This window comes from Hyla sarda, chromosome 8 (genome assembly GCF_029499605.1).
Source record: "Hyla sarda isolate aHylSar1 chromosome 8, aHylSar1.hap1, whole genome shotgun sequence".
Taxonomy (NCBI): domain Eukaryota; kingdom Metazoa; phylum Chordata; class Amphibia; order Anura; family Hylidae; genus Hyla; species Hyla sarda.
The window spans coordinates 20,490,795-20,512,925 of NC_079196.1; the positions used below are offsets into that span (position 1 = coordinate 20,490,795).

Here is a 22,131-nt window from a genome sequence, read left to right on the forward strand (position 1 = left end):
GACAACAATAGTCCATACAAGGTCGAGATGGAGTGACGAGGGAACGATGAGGCCAAGCACAATCTCTCAAAGGGCGTGGGAGGGCGATGTAGGGAAGGGCGACATGGGAGATGGGAGTAGAAATGTTTCAACTGGAGGTAAGCAAAGGGTGCGCGTCTGGCGCGTGGGCGGTTGGACAGAAGGTCCCCCAATGACTTGAGCCCCTCCCCGTCAAGGACATGGTGGAAACGGAGCGGTTCCGATCGGGAGGCCCCGAGAAAAGCAGTCGGGGAGACTCCCGGGGGGAACACGGGATTGTCCGTGATAGGGAGGAGGGGGCCCTCACGATCTATAAGGGAAGCGGGTGACCGTACATTGGTCAGGACAGCTAGGGTGTGGCGCGTGGAGAAGGACAATTGGGAGGGGAGTTGGGACGATCGTGACGTCGTCCACGGCAGAGTGGAAATAGCGTAAGGGCAGATATCTTGCGCTAGTTGGACCCACTGTTTGGTAGAGGTATTATGGAAGTAGTCCAAGACACGGGTGTAAGCACAGGCCAAGTAATATGCGTGACAGTCGGGAAGACCCGCGCCCCCCTGTAGTTTGGGTCGTGACAGGGTAAGCCTACTCAAACGGGGACGTGCTCCAGCCCACACAAACGAGCCGAAGCAAGTCCGCAACTGTCTCCAGTAGGGGGACGGGATATATATGGGGACCGTTTGCATTAAATACAACAGGCGGGGAAGTAAGGTCATTTTAAGGATGTTCATGCGGCCGAACCACGAGAACTCTTTACTATTCCAGGCTGTTAGGTCCGTTCGAAAACGTGCCAGCAGCGAGGAAAAATTTAGAGAAAACAGACGGGACAAGTCTGAGGGGATCACTGTGCCCAGATAAGAGATACTACCCGGAGGCCAGCGAAAGGGAAAAGCAGATTGGAGAGCAGACAATGTACGTTCTGGCAACGCAACACCCAGGGCCTCAGATTTGGTATAATTAATTTTGAAATTTGACCACTTGCCAAACTCAGACAGGCGAGACATGAGGCATGGTAGAGAGGTTAAAGGATCAGAGAGGTAGACCAGAAGGTCATCAGCGAACGCGGAGCATTTATAGGTATGAGTGCCGATAGACACCCCATGGATATCTGGGTCCGCTCTAATGCTGGCCATCAAATGTTCCATTACCAGAACGTACAAGAGAGGGGAAAGGGGGCAGCCCTGGCGGGTACCATTATGTATGGGGAACGTGTCTGAAAGGGAACCATTAATCTTCAGGCGTGCAGAAGGGGAGCCGTACAGTGCCATAATTTTCCCTATGAAGGAAGGGCCAAGACCAACATGTCGTAGGGTTTGTGACAGGGAGGACCAGGAGATACGGTCAAGAGCCTTTTCGGCATCAAGCGATAAGATCATAAGGGGCAATTTAGAGGTCTGGGCATGATGTATGATGTCCAGGGTCTTGATGGTATTGTCCCTGGCTTCCCTACCCGGCACAAACCCCACCTGGTCCTGGTGGATAAGGGAGGGGAGAAACATATTAAGCCTGTTGGCCAATATTTTGGAGTAAATTTTAAGATCTACATTCAGCAGGGAAATTGGCCGATAACTACCATACGAGCGGAGATCTTTATGGGGCTTGGGCAAAAGAATTATATGGGCAAGGGAAGAGGCGGGAGGCAGTGGGCAGTCAGGGGAGATGGAATTAAACGCTTTCAGCAGAAGAGGAGAAATAGAATCCAACAGTGATTTATAAAACTTGGCAGTGTAGCCATCAGGGCCTGGGCTTTTGCCCCCCGGGAGGGCACGAATCACCGATTCAAGTTCCTCGGGGGAAAAGGGGGCGTCCAGCGCCTCCCTCTCGACTGCGGAGAGAGCCGGGAAGGGTGAAGGAGGGTCTGGGAGGTGGGAGGGCCCGGGAATCGGGAGGTGATACAGATCAGAGAAGAAGGAGTGAAAAACAGATTCAATTTCCTCCGTGGTGTGCACCATCGTCCCAGCTGGGGTCCTGATAGAGGGGATATGAGATTGGGACAGGCGAGTCTTCAAAGCCCTGGCAAGCATCCGGCCACTCTTGTTCCCATATTCGTAAAATTTACTGCGTCCCATTTGGAGCCAACGGCCCCAGGAAGCCTCCAAGAGGCTTTTCACCTCCAAGCGAGCCAGCTGTAAGTCCTGTAAGACAGGACGGGAGAGTGACCGTTTGTGTGCCAGCTCCAACGAAGAAACCCTAGCTAAAGCTGCCGTAAGGGTGTGGGCCCTCTCCCGCTTCAAGCGAGAACCGTGTCTGATGAGAACGCCACGGAGGACACACTTAAGGGCCTCCCACTGGGTATATGGGGCCGTGGAATCAGAGACATGAACGAAAGTGAAATCAGAAACAGCCCTGGTGAGATCTGCCATGCATGCTGGGTCCAGAAGAAGAGACTCGTTCAACCGCCATGACCAGGCTGACTTAGTCAGGTGTGGTAGATGGAGGGAACAGAACACGGGGGCATGGTCTGACCAGATGATGCTACCGATGTCCGATCCGTTCAGCCAAGTGAGGGCAGAGTGTTGAATTAAAATGTAATCTAGGCGACTATAGGAATCATGGGGAGGGGAGTAGTAGCTATAGTCCCTATCCGAGGGGTGTTGTAGGCGCCACGCATCACATAACTGAAGTTGGGCTAAGGAGCGTTTTACTCTCTTAATTGCCGCATAGGACAAGCTAGAGTGGCCTGAGGAGTTGTCTAGGGTAGGATCTAGGGTCAGGTTAAGATCCCCACACCAGATCACGGTCCCCTGAGCCACTGGCAACACAGAGTCAACCAGTCGGACGAGAAAGTCACACTGGCCCTGATTAGGTGCATACACGTTGATGATGGTGATGGCTCTACCACCAATCAGCAGGGTGAGAACAATGTATCTGGCATGGGGGTCGATTACCACATTGGTAACCTGATGTGTCAGAGACTTATGTAAAGCTATCGCTACACCCTTTGAACGCGAGGCAGAGTTATTGGCACAGAACCATACTGGGAAGTGTCTATTAGTAAGGGTCGGGGTGTGGCCGGTTTTGTAATGGGTTTCCTGCAAACAAAGGATATGGGTCTTACGCTTGTGGAAGTGGTGCAGGATCTGTGTTCGCTTCGCCGGGATGTTGAGGCCTTTAGCGTTGAACGAGGCAATGTTAAGATCAGCCATCAGCAGGTAGGCACTAGAAAAGGGTCAGACAGCCGGTCCGCCTCAGCCACCAAACAGGACAAACACAAACACTAGGGAAGGAACAGAAAAACAGTTAATAAGAACAAAATGAGAGGGGAGGGTAAGAAATCAAGAACAAGAGAGAGGTAGCAGTAGAAAAGTACTACCGCAGCACAATCTAAACAGCACAGCAAAGGCTGACGGAAACGCCCAGGACTGAGATGCCACCAGCCTGGGCTCCAACCTATTGGGGGTAGGTGGAAGACTCTGACGCAGGGGAGGAGACCGGATTAGTCACCCAAACTGAGCAAGGAGCAAGAGATAAGAATAGTGCCAGAAAGGAAATAGAAGGCATATAAGTGCAGAAGGCGAAGGAAACCCAGGGTAGGGACACATGACAAAAGCAAAAGATAAAGGGGGGAAAACGGGGGAAGACGGAGAAGATGAAGGAGGGAGAAACAGAGGGGAAAGAGAGAAAGAGAGAGAAAAAGGGAAGGGGGAGGGGGGAGGAAAGCGGGGGAGGGAAAAGGAAGGGGGGGGAGGAAAGGAGTAGGAGAAGGGGCAGAGAGGGGGTAGAAGAGCAGGATAGGCATTACAGAGGGAGCGGAAGGGGGGAGAGAATGAAAAGGAGAGGGAGGGGATGAATAGGAGGGAGAGCAAGGAGAACGGAACCCCTAGCACCAGAGCCACATAGTAAAATATACATTATTAACAGTAGTCCAGCTAACCTGTGAAAAGGGAGGAGAATATAAACCCATAAAACACAGCAATAACATTTCTAACAGTATCAAGTGTGGGGAGACTGCACAATCTGAGGGCTGGGAGAGCTAGTGTCCCATCGGGTCACCAGCCTTTGTCGGCGGCCAGGTCGGGGGGGCAGGTCAGGTCGAGACATCTTAAAGGGCTGCTGAGGGGATCTTGGTACAGAGCGTTTCGGGGCTCCAGAGGAAATCTGTGGCCAATCCGAGATAGGGATGGCAGGCAAGTCCAAGTCCTTCAGGAAGGCTGGAACGTCAGCAGGAGAGCGCAGGGTAAAGGTTTTCCCGTTTCTACGGACAGTCAGGGCAAACGGGAACCCCCACCTATAAGGGATGTCTCGCTCCCTCAAAGCCTCCAGCACTGGTTTGAGCGTCGCCCTTTGAGCCAAGGTGTGTCTGGACAAGTCCGGAAACAACTGCACTTGTATGTCCTTGTAATAGATGCGTCTGCGGGCCCTGGCCGCCCTGAGAATGTCCTCTTTGAGAGCATAGTAGTGCACTCTACATATCACATCCCTGGGGTGCTGATCATCTTGACTAGGGGGTCTCAAGGCCCGATGTGCACGGTCCAGCTCAATGTGGACATCAGGGGCCCGCTCCAACAGGTCATTGAAGATAGACAGTAAAGCAGGGTAAAGTTCCTCCGGACCCACCGCCTCCGGGAGCCCCCGAAGGCGAATATTGTTGCGTCTGTTACGGTTCTCAACGTCGTCGAGGTGCTGTTGTAGAGTGAAGAGCTGGTCACTATGTTGTTTCACCACTGCTTGTAAGGCCTGGACAGCAGAAGAGGAAGACGCCTGCGTCTCCTCTACCCCCACCACACGGGCGGTCAGCGCCGACACATCCTGACGCAGTTGAACAAATTCTTCTTTGCACTCAGCGACTATTTGTTTAGCCAGTGATGAGAGGTCATTTTTGGTAGGGAGAGAGGCCACCAGGGTGCGGAGGTCCGCCAAGGTGACAGGACGGTCCGCTGGGGAAAGCTGAGAGTGTCCTGGGTACATGAGGGTCCCCCAATGGGTATGGGGCAGCGACAGTACAGCCGGTGTGGGGGAAGGAGCATGAAAAACCGCTGGAGTCCCCTCTAAACTAGGTGGCAATCCTGGAGAGGACGGATGGGGGGGCCCACTGCTGGGGGCCAATGGAGGAGGAATTCCTGGGGATGAGTACAGCGGCTGAACTGTATCCTGAGGCAAGTGCAGAGGGGAGTCCCAGGGTGAGCCTGAGGCCCAGGATGGTGACACAGCAGGATCCAGGCCGGCAGGGGATGGAGAGGCCTGCGATGTAATGCATGGAGCCAGAGCTGGGGGGGACAAGCCTGCAGGAACAGCGGGCCACTCATCAGGGGCCAGGTCCAGTACCCGGGCTGCAGGAGGAGAAGGGCCCCCAGTGATCCCCATAGAGGGGGGCCCTACAGGCTGGGGTAAGGGCTGGGGATTATGCTGTCCCCCACCCGGCAGCCCGCCGGGACCGGGAGCACCATCAGCGGGAGCGGGTGTAGAATATGCGCCCCTTACCTTGGGTCCCCCCTCGGACGCCTGACGAGACTCCAGCTGGAGAGAGATTGCAGGCTGCAGGTGCCCGGACGTGCGCACTTCCCCGCCGCCATCTTGGGGAGCGCCGTCCACAGCTGCCGAAGGTGGGGAAGGCCGCACCGGAGGGAGAGACTGCCGCGGGGCTGCTGGAGCCGATGAAGGCATGCCCGAGTCCAGGGACGCACCCGGTATTGCCGCCAGCGGTGAGGTGGAGGTCCTTGAGGTAGCTGCCGGTGGTGTGGTAGCCGCGGCCGCGGGAGCACAGGCAGCCATGGAGCCAGGAGGGAGAGAGGCGCTCCTGCGGGGCTGGGAGCGCGTCAGGTACGGCAACAGAGTCCTCACAGGGGAAGGGGGTCTGGAGCGGGTCCTTCTCCTGGGTTTCTTAGAATTTCCTCCCATGGAAGTGTGCTGGAATCTGGCTTATGGTGGGTGCAGGACCGGAGCTCCAACAAAACGCGTCCTCACTCCGCCATGTCAAGCCACGCCCCTATTTAATTTACTTTTAATCTACTCAACACAAGTCCAATACTGTATCTTTTATAGCAATTAGAAATTTTGAGATATCGAGCTCCAAAAATTCTACCTGCCTGCAGCCACCACTAGGGGGAGCTCACTGCTTATGGATTTATACAGCTCCTATTTAACGCCACCAATAAATCCATTATATTGAGACTTCCCTGTAGAATCTTATGGGTGATTTGTATCATTGTAGGTGGTGGAGAAATTAATCCGCGGCCTGTCTATGGACGACAGCCGCAACATGTTCGCCCTCTTTGAACGCAACAATCAAACGGACCGGGCGGTGGAGAGTCGGGTCATTGTGGCGGACGTTCTGGCAAAGTTTGAGAGGTTGGATTTTTCTTCAGATGTTCTGTTTAGTTTGTTGTTCATCTTTTTATTTAGGGCAGTGATTCCCATCCACGCTGTCTGCAAGGGATGCTATTACTTTTTCCTGTATCACATGACTGTACAGTGTCTGTTTCCATGTTTGCACTCACCAGAGCAAACACTGAACAGGAAAGGATCAGTACAGGATAAGTAATGTAATGTATGTACACAGTGACCTCACCAGCAGAATAGTGAGTACAGCTCTGGAGTATAATACAGGATATAACTCAGGATCAGTACAAGATAAGTAATGTAATGTATGTACACAGTGACCTCACCAGCAGAATAGTGAGTACAGCTCTGGAGTATAATACAGGATATAACTCAGGATCAGTACAGGATAAGTAATGTAATGTATGTACACAGTGACCCCACCAGCAGAATAGTGAGTACAGCTCTGGAGTATAATACAGGATATAACTCAGGGTCAGTACAGGATAAGTAATGTAATGTATGTACACAGTGACCTCACCAGCAGAATAGTGAGTACAGCTCTGGAGTATAATACAGGATATAACTCAGGATCAGTACAGGATAAGTAATGTAATGTATGTACACAGTGACCTCACCAGCAGAATAGTGAGTACAGCTCTGGAGTATAATACAGGATATAACTCAGGGTCAGTACAGGATAAGTAATGTAATGTATGTACACAGTGACCCCACCAGCAGAATAGTGAGTACAGCTCTGGAGTATAATACAGGATATAACTCAGGATCAGTACAGGATAAGTAATGTAATGTATGTACACAGTGACCTCACCAGCAGAATAGTGAGTGTAATTCGGGATGTGTGTATATAGTAGTGGTGATCACACACATCTGGTATTCTGTAATAACGTATCCGGTTCTCCTCCATTTCTCAGACTCGCCAGTACAGGAGACGAGGAGGATGAATCGGGTCTGTGGACTCTGTACTTCAAACTCTATTGCTTCCTGGATGTGCAGAGCGTTCCCAAGGAGGGGGTTGAGTTCGCCTTCATGTTTGAGCAGGTCTGCTTCATTATAAGACACAATTTGCGCAATAAAATTTTCTGGTGTATTTCATCTTGATGGGTGAAATATTTAATTTTATAGCGATCCCTATCCCCCCCCCCCCCAAACTGGTAGATAAGGCGAGGCTGTGCAAGAAACATTACGATATTGAAAATGATTTCATCTGATGTATCTCCAAAATGTGATTACTAAACCTGAAACGCCGGGAGGGATATAATAGGCAACATTTAAATAAGCAGCTGAAATGTAATAAAACATAAAAACCTTCACTTCTCCGATTCTGTGCAGACCCTATGCACTGGTGCAGTGTTTTCCCATCCGGGGTGCCTCGAGCTGTTGCAAAACTACAACACTCAGCATGCCCAGACAGCAGAGCGTTGCATCTGGAAGTCAATACTACAGTGTTTCCTAACCAGGGTGCTTCCAGTTGTTGCAAAACTACAACTCCCGGAATGCCCGGACAGCCTTCGGCTGTCCGGGCATGCTGGGAGTTGTAGTTTTGCAACAGCTGGATGCATTTGTGGGGAAACACTGCACTTTCATCATGCCCGGACAGCCAAAGGTCTATATTGTGAATTACTCATAGCCTGGGGCAAGGTTTCCCAACCAGGGTGCCTCCAGCTGTTGCAAAACTACAACTCCCAGCATGCCTGGACTGCCATTGGCTCTCCTGGCATGCTGGGAGTTGTAGTTTTGCAACAGCTGGAGGTACCCTGGTTTGGAAACACTGGCCTAGGTAAATCATTGAAGAAAAAAAAAAAGCTCTAAGACTTTAAAAAAACAGTGAAAAGGCTTATTAACATATTTTTTATTTACTTTAAAAACATTAAAATACATTCATAAATTCAGAGTAAAGTGAATAAAAAAAAAGTGAAGGCTTTTTCATATGTTTTTTGTCAATTTATTTTTTGAATGTACCGTATATACTCGAGTATAAGCAGAGTTTTTCAGCACGATTTTTCGTGCTGAAAACACCCCCCTCGGCTTATACTCGAGTGAACTCTCCGCCCTCAGTGGTCTTCAACCTGCGGACCTCCAGATGTTTCAAAACTACAACTCCCAGCAAGCCAGGGCAGCCATCGGCTGTCCGGGCTTGCTGGGAGTTGTAGTTTTGAAACCTCTGGAGGTCCGCAGGTTGAAGACCACTGCGGCCTTCGACATCATCCAGCCCCCCCTCTCACCCCCTTTAGTTCTGTACTCACCTCCGCTCGGCGGGACGGTGCTCCACTGGTCCGGTGCTGCAGGGCTGTCCGGTGGGGAGGTCGTCTGGTGGGATAGTGGTTCCGGGCTGCCATCTTCACCGGGGGGCCTCTTCTCCGCGCTTCGGGCCCGGAATAGTCACGTTGCCTTGACGACAACGCAGGGGGACGTTCATTACCAACGTCCGTCTGCGTCGTCGTCAAGGCAACGCATCTATTTCGGGCGCGGAGAAGAGGCCCCCCGGTGAAGATGGCAGCCCGGAACCATTATCCCACCGGACGACCTCCCCACCGGGCAGTCCTGCAGCACCGGACCAGCGGAGCACCGTCCCGCCGAGCGGAGGGGAGTACAGAACTAAAGGGGGTGAGAGGGGGGGGGGGGGCTGGATGATGTCGAAGGCCGCAGTGGTCTTCAACCTGCGGACCTCCAGAGGTTTCAAAACTACAACTCCCAGCATGCCTGGACAGCCGATGGCTGCCCGTGCTTGCTGGGAGTTGTAGTTTTGAAACCTCTGGAGGTCCGCAGAAGACCACTGTATCAGACATTGACAAGCGGTGATGATGAAGGTGGGGGGGGGGCTGATGACAAGGGGATGATGAAGGGGGGGTGTGGGATGATGACAGGCGGTGATGATGAAGGGGGGATGATGAAGGGGGGATGATGACAGGCGGTGATGATGAAGGGGGGATGATGACGGGGGTCTGGATGATGACCGGGGGGGGGATGATGTATTTCCCACCCTAGGCTTATACTCGAGTCAATAACTTTTTCCTGGGATTTTGGGGTGAAATTAGGGGCCTCGGCTTATATTTGGGTCGGCTTTAAGGTAAATTTTAAAAATTGTGAATAAATAAATGTACTTTGAATTTTTTAATATATGTTTATGTTTTTTAAGTTAATTTAAAAAAGCTTTCACTTTTTTTTAAATTAACTCTGAATATAAGAATAAAAACATGAAAATGCATTCTTAAATTCAGAGTAATTTTTTTTTACATTTTTAAAAATTTACTCTAACATGTAAATACATTCTGTAAGTAAATTAGAGCGGTTTCATCTTTTTTTATTTTTTTTATTTACTTTGAATGTTTTTATATATTTTTGTTTTTAAAGTAAATTTTTAAGTTTTTACACTTTTTTAAAAGTTACTCTAAATTTAAGAATATAAACATGAAAATGCATTCTTAAATTCAAAGTACATTTTAAAAAAAATATGAAAAAACTTTCTTTTTAATTTACTCTGAATTTATGAATGTATTTTCATGTTTTTCAAAGTAATAAAAAAATGTGAAAAAGCTTTTTCACATTTTTACTAAATTACTTTAACCATGTAATTACATTCATAAATTCAGGGTAAACTGGATCAGTTCTAAAGAAATAGTCTGTGACATACAGTATGTGTTAAAATGCAGTTTCTACAGCGCCTCTGAAGTTTTTTTCCGTTATTCTAGGCTCATGAAAGTCTTACATGTGGTCACTTCCCGGCCCCTGAAGACACTTTACAGCACTTGGCCGCCTTAAGACTGCAATATCAACATGGAGAGTTTTCCAAAGTTTCGTGGTCCCTGGAAATGGTTTATCCTGTTCAGAGGTTAAAGAACAAGATTCTTCAGGCCACCAAAACCAGCAGCACATCTGGTCAGACCCTGGAGAGGAGGAGAACCAGCTTCTTAGAGGGGACCCTGAAACGGGGCTTCAAAGTGGGATCCATGAAGAAACAGAAGATGGAGGAGGAACAGATGATGGAGATGTGGGTGAAAGAGGAACTCTCTGCGGCTCGCACGAGTATAGCGGAGAAATGGAGTCGCCTTCACGGAATGTCCCAGCACCAAGCAATGGTGAATTATATGGCGATTGTTACTGAGTGGCCGGGATATGGATCTACGCTCTTTGATGTTGAGGTAGGAGATCCCTGCTGAGCAATGTACTGTGGAATCTGCAGGATGTTCCTATGTACAAGAAAATAACTACAATAATACTGCTCCCTATATACAAGAATATAACTACAATAATACTGCTCCCTATATACAAGAATATAACTACTATAATACTGCTCCTATATACAAGAATATAACTACTATAATACTGCTCCTATATACAAGAATATAACTACTATAATACTGCCTCCTATATACAAGAATATAACTACTATAATACTGCTACTATATACAAGAATATAACTACTATAATACTGCTCCTATATACAAGAATATAACTACTATAATACTGCTCCTATACACAAGAATATAACTACTATAATTCTGCTCCTATGTACAAGAATATAACTACAATAATACTGCTCCCTATATACAAGAATATAACTACAATAATACTGCTCCCTATATACAAGAATATAACTACTATAATACTGCCTCCTATATACAAGAATATAACTACTATAATACTGCTCCTATATACAAGAATATGACTACTACAATACTGCTCCTATATACAAGAATATAACTCCTATAATACTGCTCCTATGTACATGAATATAGCTACTATAATACTGCTCCTATATACAAGAATATAACTACTATAATACTGCTCCCTTTATACAAGAATATAACTACTATAATACTGCTCCTATATACAAGAATATAACCACTATAATACTGCTCCTATATACACAAGAATATATCTACTATAATACTGCCTCCTATATACAAGAATATAACTACTATAATACTGCTCCTATAGACAAGAATATAACTACTATAATACTGCTCCTATATACAAGAATATAACTACTATAATATTGCTCCTATATACACAAGAATATAACTACTATAATACTTCTCCTATATACAAGAATATAACTACTATAATACTGCTCCTATATACAAGAATATAACTACTATAATACCGCTCCTATATACAAGAATATAACTACTATAATACTGCCTCCTATATACAAGAATATAACTACTATAATACTGCTCCTATATACAAGAATATAACTACTATAATACTGCTCCTATATACAAGAATATAACTACTATAATACTGCCTCCTATATACAAGAATATAACTACTATAATACTGCTCCTATATACAAGAATATAACTACTATAATACCGCTCCTATATACAAGAATATAACTACTATAATACTTCTCCTATATACAAGAATATGACTACTATAATACTGCTCCTATATACAAGAATATAACTACTATAATACTTCTCCTATATACAAGAATATAACTACTATAATACTGCTCCTATATACAAGAATATAACTACTATAATACCGCTCCTATATACAAGAATATAACTACTATAATACTTCTCCTATATACAAGAATATGACTACTATAATACTGCTCCTATATACAAGAATATAACTACTATAATACTGCTCCTATACACAAGAATATAACTACTATAATACTTCTCCTATATACAAGAATATAACTACTATAATACTGCTCCTATATACAAGAATATCACATTTGTGTCATTGTTTTGCAGTATAAAGAAGGAGGATTTCCTAATGATTTGTGGCTCGGGGTCAGTGCAGAAAATGTTTCCGTCTACAAACGTGGAGACCCGAAGCCCCTGGAGACCTTTCAGTATGAACACATCATCTTCTTCGGTGCTCCTCAGCCCAACACCTTCAAGATTACAGTAGACGACCGAGAAATGTTCTTTGAAACAACCCAGGTTAGTCTCCTCACAGAGGTAGATATTGTCTATTGTGTCATAAATGTAGGTTAGGTGGAAGTCTGACCTCTGGGACCCCAGGACTGCTGGGCATAATCGGGTTAAAATCCATCCTGGGGTGACCATGTTCACTTACTCTGCATAGAAATGAAGGGAATATCAGAAACGAGCATGTTCAGAATAGTATCATAGCAGATTTTAGTAGTTCAGGGGTGTGGAAATAAATAAAAAAACTACTTGTCCAAGGGACTAAAGCGGAACACAATCTACTTGTCCCTCAAGAAAATCCACTTGTCCTGGTAGATAAAATAATTTCAACCAAAATAGTACGATTCACCCCACTAGACCACCAGGGATGGATATAAGATCCTTTAGACACTGATGTCAACTTAGACAGCGCTGATCTAATGGTTTAATAGCGGCTACAGTGATCGCAGCATGCCAGGATATTAGCGGCGGGAGAGCTGAAGATAGCTCCCCCCCCCCCCCCCCCCCCCCCATCTGACCCCTATAACTCCAATCTCTCCATATACAGGGATGTATGAGGGTAATCTTATGGGCCGTGATCTGTAGTTTTTATCGGAACCATTTATTATCAGAACTTTTATTAGGAAAGGGGCTTATTCACATATATACGTATTTCTTAAAATATTTTAATCACTATTTTTCAGTCTTCTTAGGGACTTATATATGGAGTCTTTTGATTGGAAAACAGTGAACAACGCTGTGTTACTGGGGGGGGGGGGGGGGTTCTGCTTCTCCACTTTATATGGTGCATTTTATTTACTCTAATTTATGTGTCGTTATGTTGCATTTAGTTACTAGATAACTACAACTCCCAGCATGCCCTGATGCAGCCTATGGTTGTGTGGGTGTTGCAGCATGTTGCACTGTATAGTAGGACAGTTAAGGTTATTGTGGAACATGCTGGGAGTTGTAGTTTTGGTTTGTGTCAGCTGCAGAGCCATAGGCTGTGTCAAGGAATACTGGGAATTACAGTTAGTAACTACAACACCCAGCATGCCCTGATGCAGCCTATGGCTCTGCAGCTGACCCGAACCAAAACTACAACTCCCAGCATGTTACACTTTGTAGTTCTACAGTTTAGGTTATGGTGTAACATGCTGGAAGTTGTAGTTTTGGTTCGGGTCAGCTGCAGAGCCATAGGCTGCATCAGGGCATGCTGGGTGTTGTAGTTACTAACTGTAATTCCCAGTATTCCTTGACACATCCTATGGCTCTGCAGCTGACCCGAACCAAAACTACAACTCCCAGCATGTTACACTTTATAGTTCTACAGTTTAGGTTATGGTGCAACATGCTGGAAGTTGTAGTTTTGGTTCGGGCGTGTTTGCATGTGTCCGTGGGGCTCTTGGTGGTCAAGAGAGTATGAAGGGGGTGGGATTCTGGGGGTGCAATTTAGTGCAGGGGGCCAGAAGCCACTGAGAATAAATTTAAAAAATTATCACAACTGGCGGCAGCACTTGTCAGTCCGCCCCTGTACAAAACATACATACATATATACATACACCGGGCCACTGCCCCCTATATCATACATAACATACATAGACACATCACACAGACACCCGCTGCTGCCCCCCCCACATCATACATTACATACATTACATACACACATCACACATACACCATACACACATCATATATACACATACACCGGGCTGCTGCCCCCTATATCATACATTACATACACACATCACACATACACCATACACACATCATATATACACATACACCGGGCTGCTGCCCCTATATCATACATTACATACACACATCGACACATCATACATACACCGGGCTGCTGCCCCTTAAATCATACATTACATACACACATCACACATACACCATACACACATCATATATACACATACACCGGGCTGCTGCCCCTATATCATACATTACATACACACATCGACACATCATACATACACCGGGCTGCTGCCCCTTATATCATACATTACATACACACATCACACATACACCATACACACATCATATATACACATACACCGGGCTGCTGCCCCCTATATCATACATTACATACACACATCACACATCGACACATCATACATACACCGGGCTGCTGCCCCTTATATCATACATTACATACACACATCACACATAGACACATATACATACACCGGGCTGCTGCCCCTTATATCATACATTACATACACACATCACACATACACCATACACACATCATATATACACATACACCGGGCTGCTGCCCCTATATCATACATTACATACACACATCGACACATCATACATACACCGGGCTGCTGCCCCTTATATCATACATTACATACACACATCACACATACACCATACACACATCATATATACACATACACCGGGCTGCTGCCCCCTATATCATACATTACATACACACATCACACATCGACACATCATACATACACCGGGCTGCTGCCCCTTATATCATACATTACATACACACATCACACATAGACACATATACATACACCGGGCTGCTGCCCCTTATATCATACATTACATACACACATCACACATACACCATACACACATCATATATACACATACACCGGGCTGCTGCCCCCTATATCATACATTACATACACACATCGACACATCATACATACACCGGGCTGCTGCCCCTTATATCATACATTACATACACACATCACACATAGACACATCGGGGGGGATTCATCAACATCAGTGTATGGTAAAGCTTTTTTTTACCCCTTTCTGCTGCGTGTATTTGTCATTTAGCTGCACAAAATTTACTAAACTTGCGCACAGGTCTCTGTGAATCATGTGCAGTAATAGAATCCAGCCCATCTCAGCTCTTGAAAAAAAATATAAGGCAGACTTGTACGTGTGCTCGGAGCTGGTGTATATTTGCACAAGAAAATAACACTTGCGTCCTTTTTTTGCGCCAAAAAAAAAGACTGTTAATAAATTCATGTCTACAGGAAAAACGGCTCTACGGTACACCTGAAGGGTGACATCTTTAGAAAAAGTTCAACCAAAAAAGACGCACAAAAAGAACGCAGAAAATATCCTTGCGCAAGAAAATACACCTAAAATGACTCTATATAGATTGATGAATCCCCCCCATCATACAGACAACATACACACATCATATATACACATGACACATACACCATACATATGCACACATCATACATACACCTGCCGCTGATACACCCCCCTAATCATACATTACATACATACATACATGCCGGTGTGAGGGGAAATCCCCAGCCTGTGCAGTTCAGTATGTCTCCTCACACACGTCCTCTCCCCCTGTGTACGTCCTCATTCTTCCCCTGTCTTCTTGTATTCAGAGCTGCACTCTCCATCCTCCAGGAGGGGGATGAGGGGGCGTGGCTTAATCATCTACTGCAGACCGTCCTCGGTCTCCGCCCCCTCTCCTCCCCGCTCTAGCTTCGGCAAACTTCGGAGAGCGGCTGGGGGGCTCTGAGCAGCGGCCCCCGGCTACTGAAATCAGCTGGGGGCCGCCACTGCCCCCTCCATACACCCTGAGCGCCGGTGTGAGGTGCATAGTTGCGGAAGTCGGTCTGTCCCTGCTAGCCCGATACAGGGCTAAATCTATAAAAAATTCACCTGCCTGGAGCCCAAAACTACTTGTCCCGGGCGTCGGGCGATAGGATTTCCACATCCCTGTAGTATAGTATAAGGTATGAAAAGACTTGATGTCCAGCCAGATATCTCAAGCAAAGAGCTTCCGATTTATTCCAAAAATCACATACAGGTACAGGTATGGACTAGCAAAAGGGATGCGTTTCACCCTACATAGAGGCCTTACTCATACTGAGTGTGAGTAAGGCCTCTAGGTAGGCTGAAACGCGTCACTTTTGCTAGTCCATACCTGTATGTGACTTTTGCAATAAATCTGAAGCTCTTTGCATGACATATCTGGCTGGTCTTTTCATTTCATTTTTCCGGTGAGGTCCGCACTGGTTCGTGCCGGATCTGCTAGCTGGGAGAGCTGGATGCACCTTTCTTCTGCTATAGTATAAGGACTACCCAATAGTCATAGTAGTTTATATAGATATAGTAGTTGTAGTTGGTAGTCATATAATATAGTTAGTACTATACAGGGCTCAAGTCCTGCAGGAACTCATGGGAACGGAGTTCCTGCACTTTTTCCACAGCAGGAACGCAGTTCCCATTAGCAGGAGTCCTGCAGGACTAGCCCTTAAAGGGTTACTCCGCCCCTAGACATGTTATTCCCTATCCATAGGATAGGGAATAAGATGTCTGATCACGGGGGTCTCGGCTGCGGCACCCCAGACATCCGGTGCACGGAGCGAACTTCGCTCCATGCCGGATGACTGGTGATGCAGGGCAGAGGCTTGCGACGTCACAGTAATGCCCCCTCAATGCAAGTCTATGGGAGGGGGCGTGACGGCAGTCACGCCCCCTCCCATAGACTTGCATTGAGGGGGCATTACTGTGACGTCATGAGCCTTTGTCACTGCACCCAACGCTCTAAACGAACACCGGGAGCAGCAGGGAGAATGTGGGGGTCCCCAGCGACGGGACCCCCGGGATCAGACATCTTCATCCCCTATCCTTTGGATAGGGTATAAGATGTCTAGTACCCCTTTAAGTGGAAATCTAGCGTGAGTTCCCACACTTTTTTTTCCCCCAGGACTTGACCCCTGGTACTAGATTATTACCAGTAATAGTTGTAGTAGTAGTAGTAGTAACAGTATTAGTAGTGGTATAATAGTTATCAGTATAGTATTAACAGTACTAGTAGTAATAGTTGTTGTTGTTAGTATTAGTAGTTGTATAATATTGTTTGTGATAGTAGTATTAATATAAGAACAGTAGCCGTAGTAAAAGTTGTAGTTAGTAATAGTAGTAGGATAATAGCAGTAGTTGTACGTAGTAGTATAGAGACAAAGATGTAGTCCAGCTCACCCCCAAATAGGCGCCTGGACCGGGCTTGGACTCGTCCCACCATAATGTAGAGAAAAAGACAAATGTCCAGCACCAACTCTTAAATAGAACTCTTTATTCAGTTGCCATAGGAAACATCACACTGACTCAAGTAACGTGACACGTTTCATGTCCGTGTGCTGTTTCCTATGGCAACTGAATAAAGAGTAGAGTTCTATTCAAGAGTTGGTGCTGGACATTTGCCTTTTTCTCTACGTAGTAGTAGTAGTAGTAGTAGTAGTATAAGGGCAGTAGTTGTACTTAGTTGTAGTAGTAATAGTAGTAGTAGTATAGTAAGTAGTAAAATGGCAGTAGTTGTACTTAGTTGTAGTAGTAGTAGTAGTATAATGGCAGTAGTAGTAGTAGTAGTAGTAGTAGTAGTAGATGTAGTAGTAGATGTAGTAGTAGATGTAGTAGTAGTAGTAGTAGTAGTAGATGTAGTAGTATGTAGTATGTAGTAGTAGTAGTATGTAGTAGTAGGTAGTATGTAAAGTAGTATAATGGCAGTAGTTGTACTTAGTTGTAGTATGTAGTATGTAAAGTAGTATAATGGCAGTAGTTGTACTTAGTTGTAGTAGAAATAGTATAGTAAGTAGTATAATGGCAGTAGTTGTACTTAGTTGTAGTAGAAATAGTATAGTAAGTAGTATAATGGCAGTAGTTGTACTTAGTTGTAGTAGAAATAGTATAGTAAGTAGTATAATGGCAGTAGTTGTAGTTAGCAACAGAATTATTAGTAGTATTACAGCTGTAATTGTAGTCTGTAACAGTAGTAGTAGCAGTAGTAGTAGTAATAAGTAGTTGTAGTTAGGAATAGTACAGTGGTCCCTCAACATATGATATTAATTGGTTCCAGGAGAACCATCATATGTTGAAACCCTCATATGTTGAGTACATATGTCTATGTAAAAATGGTAATTGGTTCTGGGGCCTCGGAACCATTGTATGTTGAATACATATCTCTATGGGAAACTGCTAATTGGTTCTGGGATGACCATTGTATGTGGAGTGTATGGGGAGTGTTTAACAAACCAGGGTGCCTCCAGCTGTTGCACAACTCCCAGCATGCATGTACAGCCATTGACTGTCTGGGCATGCTTGGAGTTATAGTTTTGCAACAGCTGGAGACACACTGATAGGGAAACATTGAGGTATGGGGTGTATAGTGTGTATATGTACTGTATGTGATGTGTGACATCGCATACAGTACTGTACAGTTCTTTAAATACCTTCAGGGGGGACAGAATGTCCTCCATTACCATCCTGCCGACTACAGCTCTATAGGAAAGGAAGGGGAGGGCAGCCAGCAGCTCATTGGATGGCTGCAACAAGATGCTGCAGGCTATTGGCTATGGCGGCACTGGGGGGGGCGGGGCTTACACGGAGCTCACAGTGGAAGCCTGTATGAGTTAGCAGGACAGCGTGTGAGTAACAGGAGGCAGAACGGGGCACATTATACAACTATCTGTCATTTGTTGAAGTTGTCAGCGCTGTCAGATAGCTGTTTGTACGATGGCCCCGACACGCAGCATCATATGTCGAGGCTGCCTTCAACATACGATGGGCTCTGAGAGGCCATCATATGTTGAAATGATCATATGTCAAGGCCATCATAAGTCGAGGGATCACTGTATTAGTATAAATAGTACTATAGCAGTAGTTAGTAACAGTAGTAGTTAGACTATAACAGTTCTAGTTAGTACTAGTATATCAGTAGCAGTAAAGAACGAAGAAAAGTCCAACGTGGTAAGCTCAAGCAATGCAAATGGGTTTATTCAGCAATTAGCCAACATAGACGCGTTTCGGCCACGGTATGCAGTTAATGCTGACTAAGGCTGCATACCGCAGCCGAAACACATCACCTGTCATCTATGTTGGCTAATTGCTGAAAAAATCCATTTGCATTGCTTGAGCTTACCACGCTGGACTTTTCTTCGTTCTTTGCCATTTTCTTGGACTGAGATCCGGTCCTGTCCGTGTCGTGGTGAGGGCGAGAGGGTGAGCTGTGTCGGCTACATTTGGCAAACTATCAGTAGCAGTAGTATCATATCAGTAGCAGTAGTAGTAAATCAGTAATAATAGTATTATATTAGTAGTGGTAGTAGTATTATAGAAGTAGGTTGTAGTAGTATATCAGTAGTGCTAGGTATTAACTACAACTACTGCTATAATACTATAACTGCCAGTACTGATATAATACTACTTACTGCTATAATACTACTACTAACTACAACTACTGCTATAATACTAGAACTATAATATAGTTGCTGTAGTACTTTTTTCTCAACTGACTCAGCTGGGTACAGAAGTAACAGTGAATAAATTCCTCTTGTTTCCACTTGTAGTTGTCCCTTATCCATACTCTTAGTAACTCTTGCTCTTTGTCATATCCTTACTCCTCTAGGTGGGAGAGATCACCAAGATCATGAGAGCCTACATCAACATGATCGTCAAGAAGCGCTGCAGCGTCAAGTCTGTGACCAGCCAGGACAGTCAATTCAGCAGCTGGGCCAGGTGACCAAACTACGCCACTTAGTGGTGGTATTCCGGGACATCCCATTCCCCCTTGCCGGCCATGTATATAATTTAATATGAAGATTTCTTAGATTACATGACCTGCATGATGTATAATACGAGAGGTTTCGATCCACGTTGTAGACTGGAGATTACTCCCCGGTGGCCGAACCCTCGGAGTATGAATTCTTTTTATACTTGTGCATCCTGACCTGGAATAGGAAGATAATCCTTCACCGCCTCCTCGCACAACAGACTGGTGACTTGTATCATCAAGGTGAATTTTATTTCAAGAAAACTGACTTTGGGGGAAAACAAAAAATCTAAAACATCCTTTTTTTCTACAAAGATTTCTGTCTTCCTGCTGAAGATGTGACCTTGTGCCACCTCAGCCCCAGTTTGATCTTCTGAATCCTTCTCAGGGATTTGTAAGATTTGCAAGAAGTGTTTGCCGGAGACGTGACATTGCCGGTATTTGCCGGAGACGTGACATTGCAGGAGACGTGACATTGCCGGTATTTGCTGGAGATGTGACATTGCTGAAGACGTGACATTGCCGGTATTTGCTGAAGACGTGACATTGCCGGTAATTGCTGAAGACGTGAAATTGCCGGTAATTGTTGGAGACATTAATGGAGGACCCGGCCTTTTGTTTCCAATGGAGATTTTACAGTATTAGTTTTTCCCTCACCCCATTGTGGATAATTCCCAGTAGGTTAGGGAAGATTTTCTTCCTTTCCGCGCTTACAGAATCTTCTGTGGAAAGTATGGAGTATTATTTATTTTCTAAACTGTCTTCCCTATGCCATAATGGCACCCTCCTATACTAGTGACATCATTCTCCTCTTGGATGTTACTTTTTAATGTTATATCCTAGGTATCACTGTATAGTATTGTATCCCATAATGCACTGGGTGGCTTAGATGTCCTGGGGTAAGACTCCCATTATCAGGAGGACACTTCAAAGTGATGGAGACCGTCCTTGTATTTTACAGTGTTCTTGGATTAATTGTCTGGTGCTGGACCATAGGTTTTTCTATTGAGACTACTCATCCCATGGTACCAAATATGAGAAAAGTTTCTTTAAAAGAACACTCCGGGCTAACTGACACATGGTGTCGTTCCCAGTTCAGGGTCCGAGGGGGCAGGGCTTCACAGAATGGTTCAAACACCACCAAAGTGAGAATCCCTGTGTCATGCTCCGGCCCCTGAGGTTCTTCACTAGTATAACAGTGTATTCCTGGAATGTTCCTTTTTAGACTTTTTCAGTCATCTTTCCTCAGACAATCATGGCACAGAATGTGGACACTCTTCTACACACCTGCGTCTTGAAGTCCATTGGATCCTACTTACTCCCAAAAAATCTTCAGTATTTGCTTGAGTCCTCCTCAAGTTGTTTAAAACTTCTTATTGAGTTGTTTCTAACAGAAGAAGTCCTTAGACCTCCGTTTGAAGAACCTCCATTTGAAGACGACCTTTTAAAAGACATGTTCTTCACAATGGACTTTCCTTAGACGGGTGTTCCAGGTCTTCAATATCGATGGCCAACACTGTAGTCCTGGGTAATCAATCCCACACATGGCATCATCCATGGATCATACCATGTGGGAAGATGAACATTGTTTGCAGAGACCAATTGCCGTGCAACTGGGGGAAGTTTCACCAATTTTTTTTTTCTTAGCTGCTTGAAGAATGGAGGCCTTTGGGTTATGTTTGCCCGACCTCTGCGGCTTCTGTCTTAGACCGTGCTCCTGGGCTGCTGCAGGCGGTGGTGCCTGGGACTGAATGTATCTCGCTTATTATGATGGTGGAATTGACTGTTACTGCATTTACATTATATTGCTAATAAATTATTGAGTTTAAACATACTGATGGCTACGAGGATTCTGTATGTAATAGAGATTGTTATATCCCTCATATCACACGATTTGCTGTTCAACTCGTATCTCAATTTCTGATCAACTTTACACCTCAATTTCTGATCTATTTCACCATTCTATATTCTGCTGCTTTTCATAAAATTCGGGATCATAAAGCTACCACTAGGGGGAGGGGGAGTTAAACCGATTTTTAATTACTTCTATTTAAAATTGTTAATCCTTCCAGTACTTATCAGTTGCTGTATGCTCCACAGGAAGTTCTTTTCTTTTTGAATCTGACCAAAATGCTCTCTGCTGACACCTCTGTCCATGTCAGGAACTGTCCAGTGGAGGAACAAATCCCAATAGCAAACCTATCCTGCTCTGGACAGTTCCTGACATGGACAGAGATGTCAGCAGAGAGCACTGTGGTCAGATTAAAAAAGAAAAGAACTTCCTGTAGAGCATATAGCAGCTGATAAGTACTGGAAGGATTAAGATTTTTTTTAAATAAGGAATTTACAAATCTATTTAACTTTCTGGCACCAGTTGATTTGAAAAAATAAAATGATAATTTT

General features: G+C 45.4%; 2 protein-coding genes across 2 annotated transcripts in view; one reads left to right on the forward strand and one right to left on the reverse strand.

Moving 5' to 3' along the window:
• The window catches only part of LOC130284930 (unconventional myosin-X-like), a gene marked incomplete in the record, with an annotated part of 133,323 nt that extends 111,577 nt beyond the window's left edge, over positions 1-21,746 (forward strand). The window contains 5 exon segments of the mRNA XM_056535898.1: positions 6,170-6,306; positions 7,212-7,338; positions 9,990-10,439; positions 12,012-12,203; positions 19,585-21,746. Coding sequence (XP_056391873.1) covers positions 6,170-6,306; positions 7,212-7,338; positions 9,990-10,439; positions 12,012-12,203; positions 19,585-19,698 — 1,020 coding nt within the window.
• Positions 1,646-6,118, reverse strand: LOC130284929 (uncharacterized). Its single transcript, XM_056535897.1, has 2 exons — positions 3,893-6,118; positions 1,646-3,235 (listed from the first exon to the last, which is right to left on the reverse strand). The coding sequence occupies exon 1, from the start codon at positions 5,854-5,856 to the stop codon at positions 3,952-3,954; it is 1,905 nt and encodes a 634-aa protein (XP_056391872.1). The 5' UTR covers positions 5,857-6,118; the 3' UTR covers positions 1,646-3,235; positions 3,893-3,951.
• Positions 21,747-22,131: the final 385 nt, after the last annotated feature.

Coding starts and splice junctions, on each gene's coding strand:
- LOC130284929 (XM_056535897.1), bottom strand. CDS start 5,856: ATGGGAGGAAATTCTAAGAAACCCAGGAGAAGGACCCGCTCCAGACCC.